Consider the following 27,691-nt stretch of genomic DNA (forward strand, 5'->3'; position numbering starts at 1 on the left):
AGAGCACACTTATGTATTATTGATTCAGAACCATTGCAATTTGACAATATTTTTGGTGTTCTAGAATCAACTCCTTGTTAAAATCAATACTCTTAGTGATATGCAAGTACGTGGATTCTAACTTATGATTGCATCAGTTAATTGATTGATTCATAGACATTGCAAGGCGACAATGTTTTTGGTGTTCAAGCGTCAATTAATTGTTAAAATCAACATTCTTAATGATATTCAAGTGTATGGATTCTAAATTCAGTTGATTGATTGATTGATTCAAACTATTCTAAGTGGTCCTTTTATGTTTATTGGTTGGCAGGCTAGAGAGAAAGAGTTGAAAAAACTCAAGGCTGCACAAAAAGCGCAAGCAGCAAAACAGGTAAAACTACTTTCTTTATTTATGTAATTATGTCTGATACTTGTGTACGTCATAAATGTCGGGCTTGGTGAAATGGTTCTTATCTATCTCTGTTATGCTGTTTAGATTTATATTGATTGAGGAAAAGGAACTTCTAAGCTCTCCGCAACCACTAACCATATGCCCAGCAAGTCCACATAATGATGTAATTATAAAATTTCTGCAACTCTAATCTAATTTATGCTTTTCCCAAGCTTCTCTGACATGGTTCGTCTGTATTAATTAAGGCACAAGCCAACTCCAATGTGTCAAAGAGTGCTAAGAAGAAGAGTGCAAAAAAGGATGGTGGAGAGGAGAACCCTGAGGATTTTGTTGATCCAGAAACATCTCTGGGGGAGAAGAAGAAGCTCTCCCGTGAAATGGCTAAGACTTTTAATCCCAGTGCTTAGAGAAATCGTGCATTTGAAATTGGTTTACCTTTACTTTCTAGTTCTACTAATTCAGAAAAAAGATTTCTCTTGTTAGCATACTATTTTGATACTTTATGCTAAACTGACTAGGTGGTATGCATGGTGGGAGAAATCCAATTTCTTTGTTGCAGATTCAAACAGCTCTAAACCACCTTTTGTGATTGTGAGCCTATCTTCTGACATCTTGTGCTGTTCTTCTAATTGATGATTTTGGTGTGAATGAATATCTAGGACATATAGGATCTATAAGGAGTTGGGTTCATCTACAGATGCAACTATAGGTTCATCTACAAATGCAACTATGTTACTTCGAGTTCTTAGGAAGTATTTTAAGGAGAATCTTTTACTTTTAGAATGGGATTTCAAGTTAGTCACTTCTATTTTATCCTTTCTTCGTTTTGAATTGAAAATAGAAGAGTTGAGTAAATCAAAAATCTAAAGGAGGTTCATGGCCAAAGGGAAAGATGTCCGAGTACCGGTGATTTGGGAATGTACTAGTTGTGTCCTAAACAGTACATGTTGGTACTCATGCCATTTAGCAATTTTACTTACTGGGATGTTAAAGTTTGAATATATGTTTGTAGACCTTTTTATTTGTTATTTTGATTGGTGCCATGACATGGATCTATAAGGAGTTGAGTTCATCTACAAATGCTACTATGTGTACGTCGAGTTCTTTGGAGGTATTTAAGGAGAAGCACATGTTGGTACTCATGCCATTTAGCAATTTTACTTACTGGGATGTCGAAGTTCGAATATATGTTCGTAGACCTTTTTATTTGTTATCTTAACTTGATTGGTGCCATGACATCGGTTTGGAAAACCTATTTTCTACTCTCATTCTCATGGATTACAGATGGACTCCATCACTTTCGTAGTTGCAAATGGGGAAGGAAAGTTTCAGCTCATTTTGCTGGAGATTTGTCAATTTCAATAGCTCATTTCTCTAGGATTTTATAGCAGAGGATGCTTTTATTCCAGTTAGAATGAAATTTTTTTATGCTCTTTTTCTTTGGACAAGGTGAAATTAAGACCGGTAACAATTATGGCTGGGGATTTCAGTTTGGAGAAACAGGCTGTATTTAAGTCACAAATTCTGCAGTGAGCTAATAAAGTCATATACCGCAGTCAAAATCATTTATAACAGCTATTTTGTTCCAAAAGAAAGTGAAAGAATGCATTTAGACATAAAATTAGGTATATGTACTTTTTCTCAAAAAATTCTGGGGTTTCTTTCTCTCCGGATTGCGCACCCAATGGCTGCCCGGATGGAATTCCACGTCGTCAAGGAGATTCTGTTTTACTTACTGTGAATGCTCATATGGACCCAAAAATAAAACTGGTAGTTTTTCAATTGGACAATCACTTGGTAAATTGTGTTACTCAATAATTAGGAAGGAAATAAGCAGAACTGAATATCTTGTTTGTTTCTGTGTTCCTGCTCTAAGCTTGGACTTCTTTCTCCTAAGCTGCTTACCTCCACGTCTAAATGGAAGGTCTTGCCCCCACCAAATGTGACTGGTGCTCTCCATATAGGACATGCACTCACTGCTGCCATTGAGGTATCAGAATTCAGAATCAGTGAGCTTAGTTCTGAGTGTTCTTCTGTTTATACAGATTTTATATTTTACATTTGTTTCCAGGATACTATTATTCGTTGGTGGAGAATGTCTGGATACAACACTTTGTGGGTCCCTGGGATGGATCATGCTGGGATCGCAACACAGGTTGTGTTTCAAACATGTCAAATCATGACATTAGACGTTGCTCTCGTTTTTTAGTCATTTGCACAATATACGGAACTGTGTGAAAAAGGACTTCTGTTACTTCATGTCTGTGTCATCCGTGGGGCGTGATCATTCATACAGGTGCACTGATTTTTAAAAAAATCTTTTACAGAGAGGCTGCACAGTTTCTTCTTTAGGGTTTATAAACTGCCATTGCTCATGAAAAATCTGATATCTATACTTGCTGTGGTGCCTGCAATGAAATGAGTTCACAGTTCGAACATGATATGCTATTTGCTAGAGAGGCTTGTTGGATCATATGTCAATATTCAGAAAACAAAAAGTGATTATAGTAATAGTAATATTTTTCTCAATTTAGACAAATTAGAAGGCACCTATTACGTTTCAGTAAAAGACTCAACGTCATATTCGTTGAGGAGCAGCATACCCATCATAATCCCACCCACAAATGGGTCTGCGGAGGTTGGATGCACACAGACCTTATTCCCACCCTTGTAGGGGTCATATTTGTTGGGAAGAAAAAAAAATCTATTTTCATTATGGTCTTAACATAGTGACGATTACCTAAATACGTTCACATTGCGATAACTTGAATAAAAGAGTTACTTAGAAAGCATGGTTGATGGTTAAAATTACAATTTTTTCCAAGATGAATCAGAGTTAAGGACAAGCTGCTACTAAGAGGTAAAACGATAAGATAATATCATTGGTCAGTAAGCTTAGTGTTCCCGAATCTCTACAATATTGTTTCTCAAAGATTTGCTAGGGTGTGAAGTTAGTCCTGTTATCATTACCTATAATAACATGGTCTTTTATGGTGTAGGTCTTTCTTCTTTCGGTATATCATTTGTACACGGAATTTCCACAATTTTCAATAAAATTATCTACCTTACTTAAAAAAATGGTCTTTTATGCTGTTTATCCTACTATTCTAGTGTGCATCTTGGTTGGTGAATCTAGGTTGTTGTGGAGAAGAAGATCATGCAAGAAAGGAATTTGACTAGACATGATATTGGTCGGGAGAACTTTGTTGCTGAAGTGAGTATATATTGTCAACACCTTATTTAACATCTTATGCTTATTTTGAAGTCTGATTATTTGTTTTTTCATTCCTATAAAAAATCATTTCAATGGCTATAGTGTCCTTCCAATTGTTGTTTTTCAAGCAAAAAAGGAAAAATATCCTCCAATTGTTGCCTCTTTCTCAGTTTGGAACAAGGTGTCTGCCGAACAGTTAAATAAAGAACAGCAAATGCTAATGTTTAAAAATTCTTTGCACCCATAATTAATTGTACTGGCTAAGGTTTTTGTAGGTCTGGAATTGGAAGAATGAGTATGGGGGTACCATACTGAAGCAACTGCGTCGCCTAGGTGCTTCACTTGATTGGTCTCGTGAGGTATGAATTGAGACTTTTACCCTTCCTTCCCTCTGTTGGGAAAATCCTAAAGTATTAGTTGTACAGTTCTTATTTGTTGTACTCTAACACATGTTCTTCGAGATCAGTGCTTTACCATGGATGAGAAAAGGTATAAGGCTGTAACTGAAGCATTTGTTAGGCTGTCTGATGAAGGCCTTATATACAGGTATGCAGCTCCTTTATTTTCTTTTGTCTGCATTATCTCCTCATTATGTGCATTTGTAGCATATTCTTGAGTACACAAGTTTCCTGCATTAGTTTTGGCTCTATATTAAATCTTTGTTATCATCTATCAAGGGCTTCACGTATGGTGCATTGGGATTGTGTCTTGCGTACTGCAATCTCTGATATTGAGGTGAGCCATGTAGCCATGCTGAATCAGTCTCAGGTGTTGTGGCAAATAAATATTTATACACTGTTAAAAGTTGCTTGCTGTTTGTAGGTTGAATATACAGACATCAAAGAGAGGACACTTCTGAACGTTCCTGGATATGAAGAGCCTGTGGAGTTTGGGTTGCTGACATCATTTGCTTACCCCTTAGAAGGTGGTCTTGGTGAAATTGTTGTGGCGACCACCAGAATTGAAACTATGCTTGGTGATACTGCAATTGCTATACATCCTGAAGACAAAAGATACAGTCACCTTCATGGGAAATTTGCTGTTCATCCATTCAACTGAAGAAAGCTTCCAATAGTGTGTGATGAAATACTTGTAGATATGAACTTTGGTACTGGTGCTGTTAAGGTATTCTATATCATTATGTTCTGAATGTGGAGAAACAATTGCCGTGTCTCCACTGCTCATCATTGCTTGTGGGCCATTCTTTGAATGTCCTTGCAGATAACTCCAGCCCATGACCCAAATGATTTTGAGGTTGGACAGCGTCACAAACTTGAATTCATAAATATTTTTACTGATGATGGGAATATAAATAGCAATGCAGGTCCGGACTTTGAGGGAATGCCTCGTTTCAATGCTCCTGTTGCTGTGACAGAAGCTTTAAAGAAAAGGTATCTTCATAACTTTTCTGTCCTGTTTTACCTGGAAATAAGATTTTAATGGACTGCATACATGTCTAGATACACAAAAAATTGTTTCAATTTGTGATGATTTATGTTGTCTTTCATTTAAAAGATCCATGAATGTGTCTTCATCAAAGGGAAAAAAGGATCCATGGATGTGTTGTACCCACTTGCTCCTGTCCTACATGAGTATATATATGGAGTTCTTTTTATTTTTTTGAAACTGGTAACTTTACTCTATATATCCACGGGTAAACCACAACCAAAAGTGTAGTTCCCCTCCAAAAACAGTTACAACTTACATCATTTTCGAGCTAACTGGTGCCTAAAAATAATCTAGCACATCATTCTAGCTAACTGGTGCCTATAAATAATCTAGCACATCATTCTAGCTAACTGGTGCCTATAAATAATCTAGCTCATCAAGGGTATCTTCTGTTTGACCTAATACATCAAGTTTGTACCAAAAAATAAGAAACGCCTAGACAGTTCATTTTGATCTTCTGCAATCTGCTCTGCACATTCTCAAAACATCTGTTGTTTCTTTATCTCCAAATTGTCCACCAGATACATGCTGGGACAATCTTCCATCTCTCCTTCTTTGAAGCATTACTGTCCCTATTCCAACTACTTAGAACTCCCTTAATTCTCCCTGGTTTCAACCACCGGATCCCTTTCAGGCAAATGAACATTCTCCAAAGCTGATCTGTCCATGGGCAATGCAAAAAGAGATGGTTTATTGTCTTAGCTTGCTCTGCACATAGAGAACACCTGGATGCCAATTGGGAGCCTCTTTTTTTAAAGATTTTCGTGAGTCAAAACTGCTTCTTTAGTTAGGAACCATAAAAATAGTTTATATATGGAGTTCTCATAAACATAAATTGACAAATTTTTGGTCCTCTCTTACATAATATCTTTTCATTTGAAACCATCGTTCATGTCCTGGAAAATGTTTGCAACATGTGTTTTTTATAAGGTAAATACAAAAACAACAACATACACAATATATTCCCACAAAGTGAGGTCTGGGGAGGGTAGAATGTACGCAGATGATACCACTACCTTAGAGGCGAGGCAGAGAGACTGTTTCTGATAGACCCCCAGCTCGAGACCAAACAACATAGGAAAAGACATGATATAAGAGCAACAAACAAAAGGTAGTATAGGAAGCAATGACCAATCAACCCATTAACGAACCTCTAAACTCGCGCTCCTTCAATGGACACGAAGCAAAGAGCATTTCTAGCCAGCTTATAGAATTTGGTATTATAAGTTGACACATCTATTTTTGGTGTCTGGATCAATTTCTCAAACTGATTGTTTATTAGCAGAGCTGCCACAACTATCTCTCAGGCACCTAGTGCCAGCTCAAGCAGGCAACCAACTTCCACAGCCAGGGAAAGTGGTGAAGCTCACAAAAAGGCCAAGGTAGGGCGGTGGTGCCACAACAAAGAATCGCAGCGCCACTATGAAAATTTCAAGAGAGCCTACTCCTGAGATTAGTTCTAACCCACCTCTACCATCTTATTAGGGTGTTACCACTGAGGCACTTGCCTCCGTGCAAAGTGTCATAGAGGACTTGGTCGGCCAAATGGTTAGGCAGAAGAGGGTTGGTCTACATAGTACTGCACTTGCTGCAGAACCACTGTTCAGGCACCTACACAGACTTACATGTTTGAGAACAAAGAGGCATCTTTGCAAGAGTTCCTGAAGTTGAAATCACCATGATTTATATGTTTCGATTGTTCTCAAAGTTTCTTGGATCAGACACTCAAGGCACTACATGCGCTAGAATGTTCTAGCGAGAGGCCCTGGAGGTTTATCATACAAATTAGAGGACATGCCTAACACATGGTATAAGATTGTATTGCTAGGAAGACCTGCTAGAGTAGCAGGTATCATACAAATTGGAGGACATGCCTAACACATGGTATGAGATTGTATTGCTAGGAAGACCTGCTAGAGTAGCACCACTAATGTTGGATGAACTTACTAAGTTCATGGATAATTTTCCTCCTGACAGTTAGAGGAAGAAATGTGCAAATCTGGTAGAGAAATTGATCCAGACTTCAAATATGGATGTGTCAACTTATAATACCCAATTCTGTAAGCTGGCTAGACATGCTCCTTGCTACTCTGAAGGAGCTCGAGTTCAAAGGTTTGTTGATGTGTTGGTTGGTTGTCAACGCCACAGGCGAAGGTTTTGACCTATTATGAGGCAATTGATCTTGCTAGAAAGATTGAAAATAAGGATCGTGCAGAACGTGCAACTTATGATGTTCATAAGAAGGCCAAGATAGGTCGGCGACGACTTTAGTGTGCAAAGTGCATAGCAGGGAATTAAGGAAAGCCATTAGACAGGGACAGTCTCAATTTCACAGTCCGCATACAGTCCACCTCCTAAATAGGATACTCAGGGGTCGTCATCAGCATAGGAACTTCGTAGTTCTGGGCAATGTATGCCACTACTCCATCCTGCCAGACTTGAGGCAGATCACATGTTTTGGTGTGGTCAGTTAGGACATCGCTTGAGGGGCTGCCCTCAGCCTACGAGGGATTTAGGTCAGACTTTGGTCACTTAGCTGCACCTACACGTAATACTACACGAACTGTTGGTACGGAAACAGAGGTTGAGATAATGGAGATTGTGTTGCTAGAAATCAGGGACAAAGGGGGGAATCCTGGTAGAAGCCACTCGAGAGTTTTAGCCCTTACTAGATAGGAGGTTCCGTCCTTGAATGCAGTGGTTTCATATATTTGTTCGGTCTGTTCATTTGATGCACATGCTTTGATTGTTTCGGAATGTATCCACTCTTATGTGTCTTATTACTTGGCTTTGAGGTTTGATAGTCATTCAGAGATGTTAAATTGTCCTTTTCTTGTATGCTTTGATTGTTTCGGAATGTATCCACTCTTATGTGTCGTCATACTTGGCTTTGACGTTTGATATTCAGTTAGAGATGTTAAATTGTCCTTTTCTTGTTACTACTCGCGGGAGATTCTGTTAGTTGAATATGTGTATCGTGATTGTCAGATTATAGTGGAAGGTAGGGATATTGTAGCTGACCTGATTTTACTTAATGGGTGTGTTTGGTATGAAGGAACATGTTTTCCATGGAAAATATTTTCCTAAAAAATGTGTTCATGGAAAATAAGTTGGTTCCTTACTTATTTTCTTATGTTTGGTAGGTGATTGAAAAATATTTTTTAGTGTTAAGTTGGTGAATGAAAAAATATTTTTCGAAAAATATATTTTAGTGTTTAGTTAAAGAGTAGAAAATACTTTTCATAAAAATAATTGTTGACCCCTGAAAATATTTTGTTTAGGATGTGTTTAATATGGAGAAGGAAAATAAGTTATTTCTTACTTATATTCTAGTGTTCGTTATGCAAGTAAAAAATTTTTTCTAAAAGTATTTATATATATTTAACAAAAAACAATGAGAATGAATAGGTTAAAAAGAGTGGGGTAAGAAACAGGTTTTAAAACTTTATTAAAAAATAAATTAAAAATTAAATCTTTTTTTTACGAGGGAGGGGGAGGTCAAAAAGGTGGTAGGGTGGGGTATGAAAAAAGTTCTGTTTATTTTTTGAAAAAAAAAAAATTTAAATAATAATTTTTTGGGCGGTAGGGGTGGAGGTCGGGGTTGGGTGAGAAAAAAGTTAATGTTTTTTTTTTTTAAAATTAAATAATTTTTTTTGGATGGAGCGGGGGTTCGGGGTAAGGATGAGGTAAGAATTTTTTTAAAAAATATTTTAAAAATAATTAATGATGTTTTTTGCATTGGGGATGGCTGGTGGGGGTGGTAAGGAATTGAGTGTCTGGGTAGGTTAGGTGATTTTGAGAGTTGTATGAACACTTCATCTCGAGAGTGAGGTTGAAAGAGAGTTTTGAAAAATGTTTTCCTTACTTTTTGAAGAGAAGTCATTTTTCTTAGATTTGAGGAAAATAAGTTGATTTGAAAAATATTTTTCAAAACATTTAAGCCAACCAAACATGAGAAAATTGAAAAAATATTTTCTGAAAAATGTTTTCCTTCATACCAGACACACTCAATGTGTTGATAGGTATCGATCGGTTATCTCCTTGCTATGCTGCTGTAGATTGGTCATTTTTATTATAAGACGTATGAGTATTCTTTCATTATTATAGAATTATGTTGAAAGAGAGTTTTGAAAAATGTTTTCTTTACTTTTTGAAGAAAAATCATTTTCCTTAGATTTGAGGAAAATAAGTTGATTTGAAAAATATTTTTCAAAACATTTAAGCCAACCAAACATGAGAAAATTGGAAAACATTTTCCGGAAAATGTTGTCCTTCATACTAGACACACTCAATGTGTTGATAGGTATCGATCGGTTATCTCCTTGATGTGCTGCTGTAGATTGGTCATTTCCATTATAAGACGTATGAGTATTCTTTCATTATTATAGAATTATGTCTAGTATTAGACGTCTTTCCATTTTTTTGAGATTGATTTAGTATTATTGCATTGCCAATAGACTATTGATAAATATTGTCTTTTGGTGAATTATTGATGAATATTGTGTCTTTTGGTGTTGTTGGATAGCTGCGTTGTGATTTTTGAGACGGGGAAAGATTTGGATAGGCCCCAAAAAGGGGAAAACTTGGTCCGATTTAATGTAGATTACTGATGAGGCTTGCTTGGAGTGTTAGCTCCTAAGTGGTGGTCTTGGTCCTAAATTCAGACGGAACACCTTTGATACGCCACAATATCACCCCTAGCTTCTTTCATCCCCCCATTTCCTATCCCTCTTCATTGTTTTGCTCTACAGACATGTATCGATACATGTGAAAAAAGATTTTCGACAATGTAAGATTTGTGTTGCCATTTGTTAAAACATTCTATTGAGACTTGTGCTTATGAGTTATGACCATTCTGTAGCATCATGCTTAAGAGGTAATGGATGCCTAGTACATAAATATACTTATATGGAATGTGCTGCACAACCTAGGAATCACTCCTATCAGGATTTTTTTTTGGTTGGGGAGGGGAGGAGGGGGGCACAAAGATCACGTATTTACCTAAATGCAGATGCACAAAAATGCAAGGCTTGGAGTAACTGGTAAAGTTGCTGCCATGTGACCAGGAGGTCATGGGTTCAAGCCTTGGAAACAGCATCTGGCAGAAATGCTGCCCTTTTTTTCCAGATGCACAAAAACATATATGCTATCTGGAAGTACGACGTTTTCTAACAATATGTATGTAATCAGAGACTCAAATGCATAAAACTTGTTTGTGATTTTTTATTATGGATTTTTAAGATAATATTTATACAGGACACATTCACAAAATGAGCTTTATACAGGATGTTTTGTGCCATTTTCTCATCTTTTGATACATCACCTGCTTCAAAATCTTTTGTCCTGTATGTCATGAACATGCAGATGGCTTGAGAATATTCGAGGCAACTTTGGTGGGGTCATCGTATTCCTGCTTGGTATGTTGCACTGTGTGATGATAAGCAGAAGGAATTTGGTGTCTTTGATGATCACTGGATTGTTGCTAGAAACGAAGAAGAAGCTTTAGATTTGGCTTCTAGGATATTTTCAGGGAAGGAGATTGTTGAGCTCTCTCAAGATCCAGATGTGCTGGATACCTTGTTTTCGGCTGGTCTTTTCCCGTTATCTGTATTGGGGTGGCCAGATAACACCGCACATTTGAAAGCATTTTATCCAGCTTCAGTTCTTGAAACTGGACATGACCTTATCTTCTTCGGGGTTGCACGTATGGTGATGTTGGGAATAAAGCTGGGAGGTAATGTACCATTTTCAAAGGTTAACTATCCTTATCCTCCCTCATAGGCAATGGCATATTTTCCTTATTGAGCTTGATGCTATAAGTGGAGTTCCATTCTTTGAATCTATTTTAGGAATTGAATATTAAGTAGTGTGAGGGTATGTTATAGTTAGTACTCTGTCCGTCCCAATTTATGTGACAACATTTTGAAATTTGTGGTCTAAAACACTTCTAAACCGTTTGTGCAGAGCTATAAATTACCTCATTAAGGGGTCGTTTGGTGTAAGGTACATTAAAATACATAATTCCGGGATAAAATAATAGTCTTGGGATAAAACTTTTGGTGGCTTGTTTGGTTGCCAAGTTCTGGATAACTTATCCCGGAATTAACAAATAATACCGAGATAAGTTATCCCATCCTTTGGGTTGTATAAATAATCCCGACATAATTTACCTTGGGATAAAACCATAAAATGACAAAATTACCCTCCAAACGCTTTGATTATCACACACACACACACATATATATAATATTAAAAGTGTGAAGGGCCTTAGAAATGTTGTTTGAACTTTTTGCCCTTTATTAAAAGTTTTTTGCTTTAGACAAAATCGTCTTTTCACTATTTTTTTTCTAATATTTAATAGTTGAAAATTAATTAAATATATTTATGGTAAAACTTTTCCTTATTAGAAGTTATCAGAATTATGACAACTAATATTTTTTTCATTGGGTTAAGAATTCTAAATCAATTAAATTTTATTTAAAATAATTTAAAAAATTTAGAAATAAATATAAAAATGTTAAAATAAGAAAAATTTAAGCAGTCAAATTTTTAAAAATTTTAAGTACGTAATAAGAATGTAATCAATAATTTTATAAATATTTAACTTTAAAAATAATAAAATATTTGAAATATGGAAATCTCGTGGCATGTTTTAATGGAACATATCTGCTCGTCGTTAATAACAATTTTCCTTTTTGCACACGATTCTACACTAATTTTTCATATTTATAGGATTAAGTAGAAGACTTGTTTTAGCTGCTTTCATTATTTTCTTTCATTATTTTCTTTTCTTAATTTGATTATTTTTATAAAAGGAATACAAATAGAAGAGTCCTATTTATTTTGGAGACGAAACAATACTCCCTTTTTATTCTAACAGAGTTTATTTTGAACAGGAATATCAACCTTGATTTTTGAAGCATAAATAGATCAGTTGCTATTTTTGTTTATGTTCAAATTTGTTGTTTGATGTTTCTTGTTTTCCTTTTTTTTTTAATTTGTTTAATTGTGATGGCTTGAGAGCACTGTAAAGTGAATAATTTTTGTGTGTGTTCAAAATTGTTGTTTGCTTTTTCTTCTTCTTAATTTTGATATATATTTTTGTCTGATTATGATGGTTTGAGAGAAGATTAAAATGAATAATCTAATATTAGATTTGTTATTGAAAATTTATTCTACTTACCTTTTTATGCAGTTTTTTAAAACTTGATGGGAGCTACAATTAAAATTGTGGTTGAATAAACTTTATAATGGAGATCGAAGATGATATTATTTGTTGGGCTTTAAGTTGGTGAATGACGAATAGTAATGAGAGGTTGCTTTTAATCACTCGAAACTTAGAACTCAACGAAAAAATAAGAAAGACATCAGTTACTTTTGCATTCTTTTGCATTGCTCCTAATATGTGAGCTTTTCGAACTTTATTTATATTACTTTATAGATTTTAATAACTTTTACTCTTTTAATACTTTTTTAAACCTGCCTTAGTTATATCTATATCTTGAATTTTAGAAATTTGTTTATTGTAGATAATCTTAATGAAGGAAAAAAATTCAATCAATATTTTAAGGACCATCATTCTTCTATATGTAAGTGATTTTGTAAAAGTGAATTCACTAAAGTGAGGTGTGTACTCTAACCAAGTAAATATAAAAACGTTAGAATAAGAAAAATTTAACAAGTATCAAATTTTTAAATGTTTTTTTAAAAAACAAGGAAAGATTTTAAATATAGAAATAAAAAAGAAAAATAACCATACCATAAATATGATTCAAATTGATGCGTCTCTCTTAGCCGTGATGATGTAAAATATATATGTGCTTATACTAAAAAATATGTTTGTGTGAAGAATCTTTGAAAAATGATTTAAACTTTTATACTTCATTAAAAATTTTCACAATAGATAAAATCATTTAATTTTAAATAATCAATTGTTACACGTGCGACTAAACTAGTATATATAATATGTATATACATATATTACTTTACTACTATATATAAGAGAGAATGTGAGATTTTGGTAGCCTCACATTAATTTTTTTTGTCAATTTTATCACTAATTTAAATTTTAATCAATCTACAAATATTCATTTGTTTTGTAAATTTGAACAATTATATGAGCTTATTAAATACTACAAAAGTGATTAGCCATGAAAAAATGGTAGTGACACCATAACAAATGCTTATTAATCTTACTTCAAATTTTCATTTTTTCTAACAAATTTATCATGGACAAGTAATTAAAGTATCTTGACATTCCCTTTCTAACTTAGTATATGCTTAATTGTTAAATAAAAAAATTATTTTTTATATATAGTTAAAAATGTTTGAATTTTTTTTTTTTAAATATAATTTAACTCTCCAAATATTAATGATACTAAATAATTAAAAATAAGAGTAACTCTTTAGGACAAATAAGTAATTTAACATGAAACATTAAAGCTTCATACACGTTTAAGAAATATCAATATAAATTTCTTAACATGGATTTTTAGGAAAAAGAAACTACTATAGTTAAAAAAAAAAATTAGTAACTTTTCAATTTCTTTTGTATGGTTTAATATGAAGGAAAATCTACAAAATTATTTTATTGAACCAAGTCTTTTAATTATTTAAATTAAATTGTATCATTATTTATAAGGTAACTTTATTGATGTTATCATACAACAATTTGTAATGTTAAATATTTATTATATCACTTTGAATATCAGAATTTATTTATTTATTTATTTTTATAATAAATGAGTTAACTAATATAAGTTTAACTGAAAAAAACTTAATGAAAAAGAATTGAGAAAAAAATGATGAAGTTAATTCAACATTATATAAAACTTGATTAAGCTAAATAAGGTGAAGGATATTTTTGTAAATAAACTATCTATTCTTACAAAGAATGCAATTCATATTATTTTTAGTACCACAAACCAAACAACCACTAAAAAAATCAGGACAACTAATCCTATCATAACTTGTTCCCAATCAAATGACCCCTAAGGGTAATAGGGAAATTTTAAAGTTAAACTGTTTCCAATTGTTGAAAGGTAATGTTCTTTTGTGCCGGAGTAAAAAGAAAAGTGTGCCACGTAAATTGGGATAGAGATAGTAGTTCGTATTTTATCTACATGAAGTAGTTATATAACTTTATCTTTTTGTTGTCATCACAACGAATTTAATTCACTTTAAAATGATTTTCAGGTTTATTTGCATCCAATGATCCGTGATGCTCATGGGCGTAAGATAGAGGCGGACCTACGTATAGCATATGGGGTGCACGTGCACCCGCTAGCCTCGAGAAAAACTTTGTATATATAGGTTGCATATTTGTATATATACCAGTGAGTTTAACTAAATATATGTTGTGCACCCTTAAAGACAACTGATTGTAGCATAAAATTCCTTTTTGGGTGGAGGACTTGGTTCGAAATCCACCCAACTATAATTGTTTTATTACTCCTTTTTCCAAGTACAATTTGCTGCAGCATTATTGTTGCTCTCTCCCCTCAGACAATATTGACACACACATTATTTATGTATTTTTAATTTTATTTCCCAAATACAAGCTCTCCTTCAATTTCAAAAGGTAAATTCCCCCTATGTTATACTAAATAATGTTTATTTTGCTTTTATTTTTTAATCATTGACTTATTTTCTATTTAAAAATTAGCAATTTAAAGTTTGAAATAAGCTTAAATGCAACGTTTTCTCGTAGCAATCATTTAGCAAACAAATCTCTCAGATTTTCTATTTTTCAAAAACTCTCTATTATTGTTGGAAATATAAAAGTGCATCGAATTCAAGTAGGGTGAATAATACTCTTTTGTCATATTAAACCAAATTAATGATATTTAATAATATTAAGTTTTCAAAGAACTATATGTCAAACTTTGGCACTATCAATTATTATGTTTAAATATAATAGTGCACCCGTCAAGCTCAAATCCTAGATTCGCCTCTGGCTTAAGATGTGGAAGTCGTTGGGAAATATTATTGATCCACTTGAAGTTATTAATGGAATCACACTTGATGATCTTCATAAGAGATTAATGGAGGATAACCTAGATGCTAAAGAAGTTGAGAAGGCAAAAGAGGGACAGGCAAAGGACTTTCCTGAGTGTGGCGCAGATGCTCTTCGTTTTGCCCTTGTCTCGTATGCTGCCCAGGTTTGTCACATTTGTGTCTTAAGATTTAATACCATGATATATAATACACAGTTACCAACTATCCAGAATTTCAAACAACAATATCATGATATATAATACACAATTATCAGCCACTGATAACCATCCAATAGAGTCCAACAATATCGGCACCAAATGAACTGGGGTGCAATTCAGAATTTCAAACACCAACCTTGACTGTTTCTCCCTGTAGCTGCTAGTGTAGAGGTAGATTCTCTTGGCGAAGGAATGGACAACGCCGCTAGTATTTTAGAATCAATTAATCCTGCATTCTGAAGTTGAGCAATTACATCTGCAATAACTTCTTGTCGAATGGTTCTCTTTTGATCCTCCATTTATTGCATTTGTTGCACGACATCATTGGTGGCATTTAAAGTTGGTTCAGAAGTGCCATTTATTCTTTTCAAAGAAGTCTTTGTAACCGTGCTTTCATACAGTCTTACCACCTCCCGGATGTTCAGGACCCATGACTGCTGAAAATGCATCAACAAATTGATCATTTGCACCCTGTACCATCTCAATTTTCTCTATTTCAGCTTAATAAATCATATTCAAGTAATTATAAATTAAGAACTGATCATTGATGTCAATATAAACTTGAAATAGATAAGTTTCATACAATTTTACTAGTGATGCTTTCATTTGACGTCTTGTATGTATGATCAGATTTTCTTGCTCTTGTGGCCGCAAACATTTCCTTTAGCGACAAAGTTCCCCCTTCTCTTTTTCCTATTCATATGAAAATGAATATAAGAAATTACTTAAATGACAAGTTAAAACTCAATAAGAGAACACACTAATTTATCGCGAGTTAAAGTAAAACTCTTTTTGCCAGCAGTGTATGGATCCATTAGCTTCTTTCGATTCTCAGTATGTCTTGGACATTTTCTGTAAAATGAATAAATAGCATCAACTAAAGTAATAGTGGCTTTATAGAACTAACAGTAATATGATCACAAATGTTGAAATACGTTTTACCTGAAATTTTTCGGACTTTCAATATATGAGGAGCTCTTTAAATTGACATTTTGGAACACTTTTCGGCCTATTCGCCATTTGAACTTCATCATTTTGATATGGATCATAATGATCTTCCTTCAAATCAGCTCTATGCTTTCTCCAAGATTCTCGAAGTCTTTTCAGAACCCAACCTTTTGCGGCATCAGGAATATCATATTTTGACTACATGGTGGTGTCATTCAATTAGGACATCCGTACAAAAAAAGAATCTGCACTACTATTGTTCTATATATTAACTGGTTACAATAGTTTAACTAAATGATTTTACACAATTATATGAGTTTATTTAAGGGTTGTTTGATTTAAAATTAAGATATTTTAAGGTTATAATTGTGAGATTATTGAGACTTTAAATTGAACTATTATTCTATATAAAGTCGTATGACAGACACTTAAGTAGAGGAGAAGAAGCAGTAGTAACAGTTTAGAACTTAACTAAAAATATATCAAATACTGATAGAGACAAATCTGAGTATAATCTCATAAATCCTTTTTAGTATCCAGCAGCCTCCAATCAAATATATCTAATGGGCAAAGGGTTGCATTTTTCACCAATGCGCCTAGGAAGTTGTTTAACTCAGTTACAACTTCATCAGTAGGACCAACGGGTTGATTTGGTATGATCAATTTTCTCTCTCATCGGCCATGTACCTTGTGCATTTGTGTTTTGCCTCTTGTTTTTCTAGTGGATTGTCCTTCAACTATAAAAAAATTAGAAGTCACGATTGAATTCAATAAGTTTTTAAGCTATATGTTCCCTTGTTTTTCAGAATGTTCAACTATTATCAGAGTGGTTGAGTCAATCGTTTGGACTTGATTCTCTACATGTTTCCCATCATCTGCATGTTGCTCCTCTACAACCTGATGCTTCACTACAGACTGTTCAATTTCTTGAGATGTGGTTGTTGTACTTGTACTGATTGCTGCTGTTCTCCAATTAATTTTAGAAGATTCTTTTTCTCCGATCGTATAGCTTTAACAGTTTCATTTGTTGTCAATAATCGTCGTTTTCTATTCGGCATGACTGATAACGATCCAGGTCTAGTAAATGCCTTGTTGTTTGCTCTTTTGTTATTTTTTGAAGGCCCTTGTTGAGTCATTTTTATCCAAACCTGCGTAAAATTAAGATGGACAACCTGATTAGTACAAAACAAATATGTGTTCAAACAACTATTCATATTGAAGATTTATACAGCGTTCAAACAACTATTTATAAGTCCAAACAGAACACACTTATAATCAATCCAATAAGCTTTGATACACACATTATGACAAAGAGACCTCAGCTTTTTTATCACTTTATTCCTTTGATAGACTTCAGCAGATGTGAATATCCAATAAGCTATTGATACACATTCATAGAATAAGTGTGAACATTGATAATTGCCAAGACCAAATACAAACCTTGGTTTAGGTATGGCAGCAGGACATCAATAAACTATTAATATCCGAATTTATAATGTACAATGTCAATAAATATCACCAGATCAAGCTGCTTGAACAGAAAAGCATAGCCAGGAAAGCATCATTCATAATATTCTTCTTGTTTGACAGTATGGCCTTGTTTATTTCCATTGCTGTTGTGGTGGTACAAACTTCTGTGGTTGTGATTGAACAGAAGGCAAAGAAACAACTCATGTTTTGGATAAACAAGCTCATGTGACAATCCGATACCAAATTGTACGAGGGACAAAAGGATCTGAGTTAGGAACAGACAAGGTGAAAGTTCAAATATATTGCAATAATGTCGAGGTGATGCACATCTGCACAATTCCCCTAAATGGAGTTCATGTAGCCACTGAATTGATGAAGGCTTTACCAAATTCGTCTGTATTCTTCACATGAATTTTAATAGCTTGGAGTTTACTAGTACCAGATCGCTAGTGGGTGACAGTGAATTGCTTGTGTATACATATTAAACTCTGTAGAGAAATGCACTAGAAATAATTATGTATGATATGATTCATCATATATATTTCCCATGGTAATGAAGTTTCGTCCTTTACCAGCTTTTTTCGTCTTTGATATAGCGACGGTTGTGTAACCGTCGAAAAAGAATGGTAGCTGTGCATAAATAAGAATACAAGACACTCAAAGCATACCTGTATCTTTGATCTTTGCCTCCTTCAGTTTTTTCATAACAACACAAATGGCTTCTGTTAATGTAACATTCCTGACTCCCTCGGAATTACAGAGATCGGAAGTTGTCAAATGTGAAAGAACCTGGAAAAGAAAGAAAACATCAAACGCAAAAATTCAGAATGGGAAGTGAAAGAGTGAGGTGTTTTCCAAATCAACTCAAACGCAAGTAATCCATGTGTCTGAAGAAGTTACATCCAGTAAAGCTACACAATGCAGAAGTCAAATGTTAACAACATGGGAAACGTGATTTTTGTCCCTTCGGTACATCAGATTTAAAGTCAAATATCAATTTTTCAGTATTCATACTACGTTAATTGCCATTAGTACAAAAATCCAAGATCCACCTCTGTCATGAACTATAAAAAGCAAGTCAAAACATGTTAAAAGGGTCTTAAAGATCATAACATCAGTCAGCAAGAAAACAAGAAAATCGACAGAGACACACAGTCACAGAAACATTCGTATAATAAAGAGGCAAAAGCAAGCTTACAGATAAATATGAAAACAGACAACTAATATGCTTAAATTTTGTAAAATAATAAATATTAATTAATAAGAATGACAACAAATTACATACAAAGGAAGTAACATTTCAGAATTAGTCATAAGGTAGGATAGTGCAAAAAAGTAAATTTAATACATAAACAATGACACCAAAATTGGGTATTCATGCTACTTGCATTACCCATTTCAGAGCTCTCAATAGCTACTTACCTCATCTATTTCACAGAGTGTTTAGTTCCTGTCTTGTACTTTACTCTTTCTACTATTGACTCACTATATATCTCTCAAAATTTATTTGTTAGCAACATTTTGTTAAGCTGTCATCCTCATTTTGGAATCTCAGCTACATTATTAACTACATAAACAGAAGTGGCAGAATCAATTTTATCATCCTCTGACATATAAATCATAATTAAATGATACTTTTAAAAGTGAAAAATCGCAGAAAAGTTTTTTCTTCCCTCAGACAATGAAGAGTATGAGATTAGCTTTTTTATCTAATAACGTGGTGTCGGAACTAGATTTCACACACTTCAACTAAATTACAGATACATGTTACGTCACACCAGCACGCAAGGGCGGATCTATTCACAAGGGCACCCGCACTTCTCGATTGAAACTCTGAATATTTATGTGTATATGTATCAGTTAATGTATGAATATTACTCTTGGCACCCACAATATCAAAGGAATTGGTGGTGCAAGTGGTCAAAATGGTCGAGTTTTACTCCAGCAAGTATTTTCAGTTTTTTAGAATGATTTTTAGCACTATATGTCTGTTTTCTCTTAAAAAAAACATATTGTGGCTATGAAGAATGGAACCCTTGACCTCTTCTTACAAAACACTTGATAATACCAACTAGGCAAGCCTTCATGTGTAATATCAGTATTTGTTGATATATATAATTATAGTTTATTCCTTAAATATTGACTCCACTATCCTAAAAATATCGTACAGAGCATACGTTATTGTTCAAAATAAGGTGGCACCCGGAGCTTTCGAATCCTGGATCCGCCTCTGCCAGCACGTAACTCCATCCACTAATAAGAGTATGAGATTGGTCATCCCTAGCCAGGCCTAATGATATAAAAAGACATTCTCTGACTAACATTCTTGTTATAAAAATGCGTAATGCCATATTTTAGCTGATATAAAATATGGGACGGTTATATATCTGATAGCATAGATATCTATTGAAATGGTTATAATATCTGCTATCATAGATATAACTATTGGGACAGTTTAAGAGCTTATGCGACGGTTATTTTTAATTACTGTCCTAATAAATTTTATAACCAAAACAATTTTTTTTTTTATTAGTTTGCCTTCTTCTGCCTCTAGTCTTCCACTATTAAAGCTTGACTTCGTTTGCTTATGTTTCCGAATAGTAAAATTGATTTTTGAAATCCTACTCCTTCGTTGATAAAATTAGAAGTTCGATTTGTTAGTGCATTAAATCGGAAGATTGGCTTGTTCATGTTGATAAAATCCAACCTTCAAATTTTAATGTCGAATTTGATGTTTTGGGAAATTGATAAGAGGGAAAAAAGTAATTAAAAAGAAATAAGAGTAAATTATAGTTTCTCACTCTTCCGGTGGAGAGTGTATTGCACATTTTATGTCATGTCATGTCAGCAATTGTGTTTAATTGACACATTGTGAGAAGGATTTAGGAGTTTAGGAACATGAATTAATTGAGGTGTCAACACGAAAAAAATTCAAAAAATCTAAGGACTTGCGTATGTATCTTGCCTTTAAGTTATTAACTTGAGTTTAACTTCTGTGCACCGTCAGTGTACAAAAAAATTTTACATTCACTAAACTTGACTTGCTATTGCAAGTTATCCAATGATTTATATAGAAATTAAAAAAGAAAAAATTAGATAACTTGCAATAGCCAGTCAAGTTTACTTGTTAGTGTAGAATATTTTGTACACTGTCGGTGCACAAAACTTAAATTCTATTAACTATCACTTTGACCAAGAACACCCAGGTGCACTAAGCTCCCGCTATGCATGAGGTCTTGGAGAGGAATGGACCACAAGAGTTTATTGTATGCAGTCTTACCTTTCATTTCTGCTAGAGGTTGTTTCCACCACTCGAACCTGCTTGGTCACATGGATTCAAAATGATTCAATGAAGAATAACAAAAATATTGTTGTAAAGTATCTGAAAACATGACATAGAACCGAGGCATGCAAAACCGCTGCCTCGTTTTTATTTAATAAACATACAAGTAGACATCCACCCGAAAATGTGATCGACATTCAAATACAAAGAGGTAAATGCATTGCTTCAATTCATTTTGAGTTTGTTGAGGAAGGTGATGATCAACTGATTGACCTTATCAGGAAACTGTTCTTGGACAAAATGGCTTCCTTCTGGTAAGAATATGGTTTCAAGATCAGGTACATACTCTTTCACCATTCCACTTGTAATGTATTGCTCTAATGCACCAAACTTAAGTGCATAATCCTTCTCCCCCATCACAAGCAGACAAGGAACTTTGATTTTGAGATCTTCAACTCCATAGTCTTCTAGCCAAGCCCTGCCAAAAGAAATAGTGCTAAATGAAACGAACAACGCGCATGCGTCCTAAGTGGCATAATACATGTCGGACGCGAATCACCACATAAGATGCATGTGTTTATCTGTTCAACTTTATACAAGTGTCTACACATCGAAAGTTGGACGGCAGAATCTTAGCTGAGATCAAGCTAAAGGACACATTTATGTGTTATGCCAATATTGCCTCAGATCACATCTATGACCTCCAACTTTGGGTGTGCACAAATAGACACTTAAACTTGTATAAAGTTGAACAAGTAGACACATATGTCCTATGTGGCCAATTCTTGTTCTACAGTTATTATATATATGCTACATAGAATGTATGTGCCTACTTGTTCAACTTTAGGTAAGTTTAAGGGTCTACTTGTGCACACTCAAAGCTAGAGGTCATAGATGTGATTTGGGGTCAAATTAAAAGGCATGTTTATGTATTATGCCTTTAATTTTACTCACAAAAGCTATTGAGTTCGTCCGAATCCGTACATAATACTGTAGATTCACTTGTGGCTCCAAGAGTAATGGTTCAATTGATCCTACAGAACTCGTCCTAAATCCGACCACATCTAGAGTTAATTATAGAAGTGACTGACCTATAAGGCACCTGCAATGCAAGTTGAAACCCTGAGTTTTCATAAAGAGATGCATAGTTTGCAAGATCTTCTTCAGTGAACCAGGTAGGCAATGGAGTAGATGGATCAACCAAGTCCATTATTTCTTCATCATCCTTTGCTACTTGCAATTCACTTCCAGAGAATAATATATATATGTTCTTAACTACTGTTTTTATATCGAAACGACCAAAGTCCTTTTCAGCTCGCCCTGGTTCCTGTAAAATAGAGGCAAAGTCAGATTTTCAACTTTATGAGTCTGAATTCGGATGAACTCGTATCTGAGCTTCACCTTCCGTCCTTGCTACAGAGCCAGCAAGAATTGAGAGTATATTTCGTAGAAAGTCTCTAGATAAGGCCCCCACTAGTCCTGCTAGCTAGTGAGCGGTTCTTTTGACAACCAAGCCATATGGGCAGGCATCTCTCCCAAACACAAGCTTTCTATTGCCTTAAAATCAAGAATATATAGAAGTCTTTCCTTTCAATGTATGTGATTTTGTATTAACTTCCGTATCGAATTGCACAACATTGCTCAATTATATGAGTTTGGGATACAACATTTTCCTAATTTTTAAAGAACTTAAATCTTTTAAAAAAAAAAAAAATTATATATATTTTCACCAATCAAGCATGAAAAATTAAAATATTTTCCGGAAGAAAACTTCTTCCTCCATTTTTTCCCCACACCCACCTTAATAAAAATATTTTCAAGAAAAATACTTATTATCAATCTATCACTAGAAAACGACTCATGTAAAATATTTTCTGCAAAAATAACTTTCATCATATCTGACACACTCTTATATATAGAGTGAAGGGTCTATAACTCATTTAAAGTATCTTGATTTTTTGAGTTGCATATCTGAATTATTTGATGTGTAAATTTTTTATCCAAATTATTACTTATTATTTATCAAAACATACTTTAACTGTCCAGGATATGAATCTCCTACCTGATAGTTCAAAAGTGAACAACGGATTGTTGAGGTGTGATTTGATAAAAAGTTTGTGATAGTTTAGGTAGGAAATTCACACATCGAATAATTCAGATATATATATAAAAAAAAAAAAATCTGATGCACTGAAGCTCCCGATGGGTAGGTTCGAAGAAAGGGCCACCACAAGATTGTATTTTATTCAGTATGTTTAGATAAAAAGTTTGTGATAGTTCAGGTAGGAAATTCTCACATGGAATAATTCAAATATATCTATATATATAAAAAAAAAAAACAGTTTGGTGCATTAAAGCTCCCGCTATGCACAGGATGTATTGTACGCAGCCTTTTCTGGTCACACGACAGCAACTTTACCAGTTACTCCTAACTATCCTTCGATACCACAATAATTCAGATATAAAACTCAAAATATTGAAATACTTTAAATGAGTTCTTTACATGAATTTACCTGCCATCTCAACACATAGAAACCTTTTGGAAGAAAATCTTTAGGAAATGCCTCTGGACCAGCAAGAAGAAATGGCACACCAAGTGTTGCAATTGCTGAAACTCTATCAGGGTGTACAAGGGCAAAATGGTAAACTACTCGAGCTCCAAAATCCTTCCCCACAAGAAAAATCTACATAAAATAATCAAGTTATTTAAGTGATCAATTTACGAAATAAGGAGTTAAGCAAAAGTCAGGAGATTAATAGACGAACGTTAAATAAAAATAAAACTTTTTAAATAATTTCTTCTCATTTGTTTAAACTTTGAAAGGCTAGTTCACTATATCGTGGGTTCAAGTGAACTTATTATTTTGTTACGTAAATATAATGCAAATATATATATATATATATTCAAATGTCTATATATTAAATTTTGAACTCATATAGTTAATATTCTAAATTCTGAAAAAGTTAAATCTATCAAGTTTATATCCTGAATTTACTGATGCCCATATTTGTTTTCTAGAAAAAACAGATTTCTTGAAAATTTTGAACTAAAGGAAAATGAAATCAAATAGCGTTAGTTTTTTAATTTAAAATACATAAAAAAAAAAAAAATTAAAAAACTGAATATTGTGATGCTTCACCAATCCAAAAAATGATTGAAAATTCTTCTAATGATATCAGTACCTACAAAATTGTTACTCCCTTCCTTTCATTTTATAGGACATTTCTTTCATTTTATTTCCTCGGGAAAGAATGTCATCTTATTATAATTAGAAATAACTTAGTTTTATAATTTTCTTTTTATCGTTAACAAATAATTTATAACCGCATAAATATCTAAAAATTATTTTAGACTATAAATTTTAAAAAATATCACATAAAATAGGATGAAGGAAGTAATAAGTATGGAGAAAATTTTGTTAGGAGGGTTGTCACCTTAATGGGCCCTACAATGCGCGATCTGAATTAGTCGGGGCTCCAATACGGACACCAGACACCAAATGGAAACCAAAAGTTAAAAAAAAAACATGTAAATTCACCTTATTAATGCGTAATGAATCAATCATTTCTAGGAGATCACAGAATGTGACTTTACTATAATTAGAAATAATTTAGGTTTAAAATTTTATTTTATCCTTAGTAAATAGTTTATAGTCACATAAATATTTAATAATAGTTCTAAACCACAAATTTCAAAATTTAGTAGGCGTTTGACCATGAATTTTTTTACACTTTTTTCGAAAAATTATTTCACTTTAGTGAAAAAAGTGAAAATTAGTGGTGTTTGGTCATAAAAATTATTTCACTTTTAGTGAAAACTGTTTTTGAAAAAGGTTGTTTTCACTTTCTTTCACTTTCAATTCTCTCCCTAAAGGTTAACGGTCAAACACAACTCCAACTCCAACCCTGAAAAATTATTATTTTCGTCGCCAAACCGGAAACACTATAGCAAATCAAAAAAACGCCACATAAAATGAAACGAAGAAAGTATTAACATGTAATTTCACCTTATCAATGCCTAGTGAATCAAGCATCTCAACTAGATCATCAACAAGGTCCTTGAATGTGGCCTTCTCGGGCTCTTTAGGCAACTCAGACAAACCATAGCCTCTAAAATCCGGAGCTATGGCTCGAAATCCTGCATCCGCTACTGCTATCATTTGATGCCTCCATGAGTACCATATCTCAGGGAATCCATGAAGAAACACTACTACAGGACCTATATAAATGTAAATAATTTAAATTCAGTATCAATTATTCACAATAAACAAATAAATATAAAGGAAAAAATTGATAATATATGGAGTATTAAGTATACCTGCTCCAATTTCTGCATAGTGAAGCTTGAGTCCTCTTACATTCACATAATTGTGATGAATTTTCTCCATTTTTGTTTAGTGGAAAGGTCAGATGGGACTGCATATAAAGAAAATCAAATTGATAAGTCAAATATTATATTTTAACTCATAATTAAATGGCCACTTATCACATTGTCGGACATTAGACGTCTGATTCATTTAAATAGCCCCTCGTCCAGCGATGCCTAGTCGAAAAATTAATGATTAATTTATTTTTTATTCATTTACTCTTGATATAAAATAATATTTATTATTGAATGCATATTTCAAAATAATAAAATAATTATTTACTGTTTCTTAATATATGTGTCAAGTTAGTTTGTTTGACAAAAAAAATATTTAAACAAAGACAATTATTTCTATAATTACTTTACTTGACACGTGTCATTTCTCAAGAGTTAAATTGCATGAATTTTGACTAGCACTTTAAGCTATACTAATATTTTAATACATCTAACTAATAATAAGAAGGAATAAGCAGGCACGTCTTCGAGACATAACTATTTGTGTTGCCTGCTTCAACTGCTTCAATCGTAATTTTACTATATTATCTCAAATTAATTAGTATAAGTCATTTAGGTATTAAAAAATTAATAATATTTAATAAAAAATAAAATAATAAATTAACTCTTGATATTTGGTGTTACCTTCTTCAGCTGTTTCAATCGAAATTTTACTATATCACCACTAATTAATTATTATAAGTCATTTAGATATTAAAAAATTAATAATATTTAATAAAATAATAAATTAACCCTTGATGTTTGGTGCTACCTTCTTCAGCTGTTTCAATCGAAATTTTACTATATCACCCTTAATTAATTATTATAAGTCATTTAAGTATTAAAAAATTAATAATATTTAATAAAAAAGAATAATTAGACATAAAATGATAAATTAACTCTTGATATTTTAAATAAATGTGATGTCTTATATGAGACCCATTTAAATTTATTTCACAAGTATTTTTTTAAAAGTAATTTGTTATATCACTTCTAATTAGTTGTTATAAGTCATTTAAGATATGTCTGATTCGTTGTTTCAATCGTGATTTTATTATATCACCCCTAATTAATTTTTATGATCATATAAGCATTAAAAATTAATAATATTTCATATAAAAAAATATACACAAAATGATATGTCAACATAAAATATTTGTTTGACTATCAAAATTATATTAGTACCACAAAAATTATGATGGGACAGAGGAAGATATAAAGTAACATATATTATTTAAAATTAGAAGACACGTAAATTGAGACTGAGAGAGTATTAGTATCTTATTGAAAAATTATGCTGAAAGCATTATAAATGACATAATTAACAATTTTAAAAATATAAGAGATATAAAATATTAGATTAACTCTCAAACTTAAATCAGTGTCACTTAAATTAGAACAGAAGAAAAAATATTATAAATCACAATAATTAAAAATTTAAATTATTTTAATAATTAATTATCTAAATTATATTTGTGTCACATAAATTTTTGTAAAAAATAATATATATTAGCACGGGCCCTTCGATGTCTAGTATATATATATATATATATATATATGAAAATAATTGCAACTTGTAATATTTTTTTACAATATTCAAACATCTAAATTTTTTACAATATTCAAACATCTAAATTAATTAAATTCTAAAAATTAGTCAAATTAGGTTTGATAAAACGAAATATGTCAAATAAAAATAAACAGACAGATAGAGTAATAAAGAGAAATATATTCTCTATAACTATTTGGTATTTAAGTCATGGTCTAAATTAATTTGAATTCACACGGCATAATACTATTTAAAGGTAAAAGTTTACCTTATTATTATCATTAATTAGATGTGTATTTTATTAAATTAAGTTTATTAATAATATTTTGAAACTCTAAATATGATTATTTTTACTTTATTTAGGTATTTAGTACTAATATACTATGGATAGAAAGGAAAAAACACAACAAAATTATTTTAATTTCATAACTTTGACAAGTAAATCAGTAAATCAAAATAACTATTTTTAGTGGAGACGAATAAAACAAAACTGAGGGGGCCAAACTTTGTCCATTTAAAGGATTGAACCCAAAAATATTTAATTAAGGACAAAGAAATTGTATTCATCTCATCATATACTTTATGGAATAAAATGTACTATTATTTGTATAAACAACATAAATTTTACTATTTTTGAAGCTAATTACTTTATATCTTGATACTTTCAATATTACAAACAATCTCAAAAAATCTAAAATTTTGAATACATTACTGAAATTTTGAATATATTGCATTGGTTTCAATATATTGTGTTGCTCGAAAATCTGAAATCTTGATACATTACTAAATCTTGGATACATTGCATTGGTC

The 27,691-nt window shown here is 32.7% G+C and overlaps 2 protein-coding genes, 1 long non-coding RNA gene and 1 pseudogene across 3 annotated transcripts; 2 read left to right on the top strand and 2 right to left on the bottom strand.

Moving 5' to 3' along the window:
* The window catches only part of LOC107844145, a 15,891-nt pseudogene extending 4,769 nt beyond the window's left edge, over positions 1-11,122 (top strand).
* Positions 11,123-14,711: 3,589 nt separating this feature from the next.
* LOC124885273 (valine--tRNA ligase, mitochondrial 1-like) lies at positions 14,712-18,243 on the top strand. The gene is made up of 2 exons (XM_047398485.1): positions 14,712-15,217; positions 17,810-18,243. Exons 1-2 carry the CDS (start codon positions 15,020-15,022, stop codon positions 17,867-17,869), a joined length of 258 nt encoding a protein of 85 aa, XP_047254441.1. The 5' UTR covers positions 14,712-15,019; the 3' UTR covers positions 17,870-18,243.
* On the bottom strand, positions 15,312-16,429 carry LOC124888119. The gene is made up of 3 exons (XR_007046095.1): positions 16,214-16,429; positions 15,855-16,123; positions 15,312-15,708 (listed from the first exon to the last, which is right to left on the bottom strand). It is a non-coding gene; the product is annotated as an uncharacterized LOC124888119 (long non-coding RNA).
* Positions 18,244-21,080: 2,837 nt separating the features above from the next.
* LOC107845259 (bifunctional epoxide hydrolase 2) lies at positions 21,081-25,512 on the bottom strand. The gene is made up of 5 exons (XM_016689480.2): positions 25,291-25,512; positions 24,980-25,191; positions 23,486-23,656; positions 22,064-22,299; positions 21,081-21,450 (listed from the first exon to the last, which is right to left on the bottom strand). The coding sequence occupies exons 1-5, from the start codon at positions 25,358-25,360 to the stop codon at positions 21,198-21,200; spliced, it is 942 nt and encodes a 313-aa protein (XP_016544966.2). The 5' UTR covers positions 25,361-25,512; the 3' UTR covers positions 21,081-21,197.
* Between the last annotated feature and the right edge of the window lie 2,179 nt (positions 25,513-27,691).

Source organism: Capsicum annuum, chromosome 10 (genome assembly GCF_002878395.1).
Source record: "Capsicum annuum cultivar UCD-10X-F1 chromosome 10, UCD10Xv1.1, whole genome shotgun sequence".
In the NCBI taxonomy this organism is placed as follows: domain Eukaryota; kingdom Viridiplantae; phylum Streptophyta; class Magnoliopsida; order Solanales; family Solanaceae; genus Capsicum; species Capsicum annuum.

Bases quoted from the DNA above. Each gene is read 5' to 3' on its own strand.
- LOC107845259 (XM_016689480.2), bottom strand. From the start codon at position 25,360: ATGGAGAAAATTCATCACAATTATGTGAATGTAAGAGGACTCAAGCTT. The intron at 25,192-25,290 runs GTATACTTAATA...ACATTTATATAG, and splicing joins CTATGCAGAAATTGGAGCAG to GTCCTGTAGTAGTGTTTCTT. The intron at 21,451-22,063 runs GTCAGTCACTTC...TTCTTTTGGCAG, and splicing joins GCATTGCAGGTGCCTTATAG to GGCTTGGCTAGAAGACTATG.
- LOC124885273 (XM_047398485.1), top strand. From the start codon at position 15,020: ATGTGGAAGTCGTTGGGAAATATTATTGATCCACTTGAAGTTATTAAT. The intron at 15,218-17,809 runs GTTTGTCACATT...CTTGTTTGACAG, and splicing joins TTGTCTCGTATGCTGCCCAG to TATGGCCTTGTTTATTTCCA.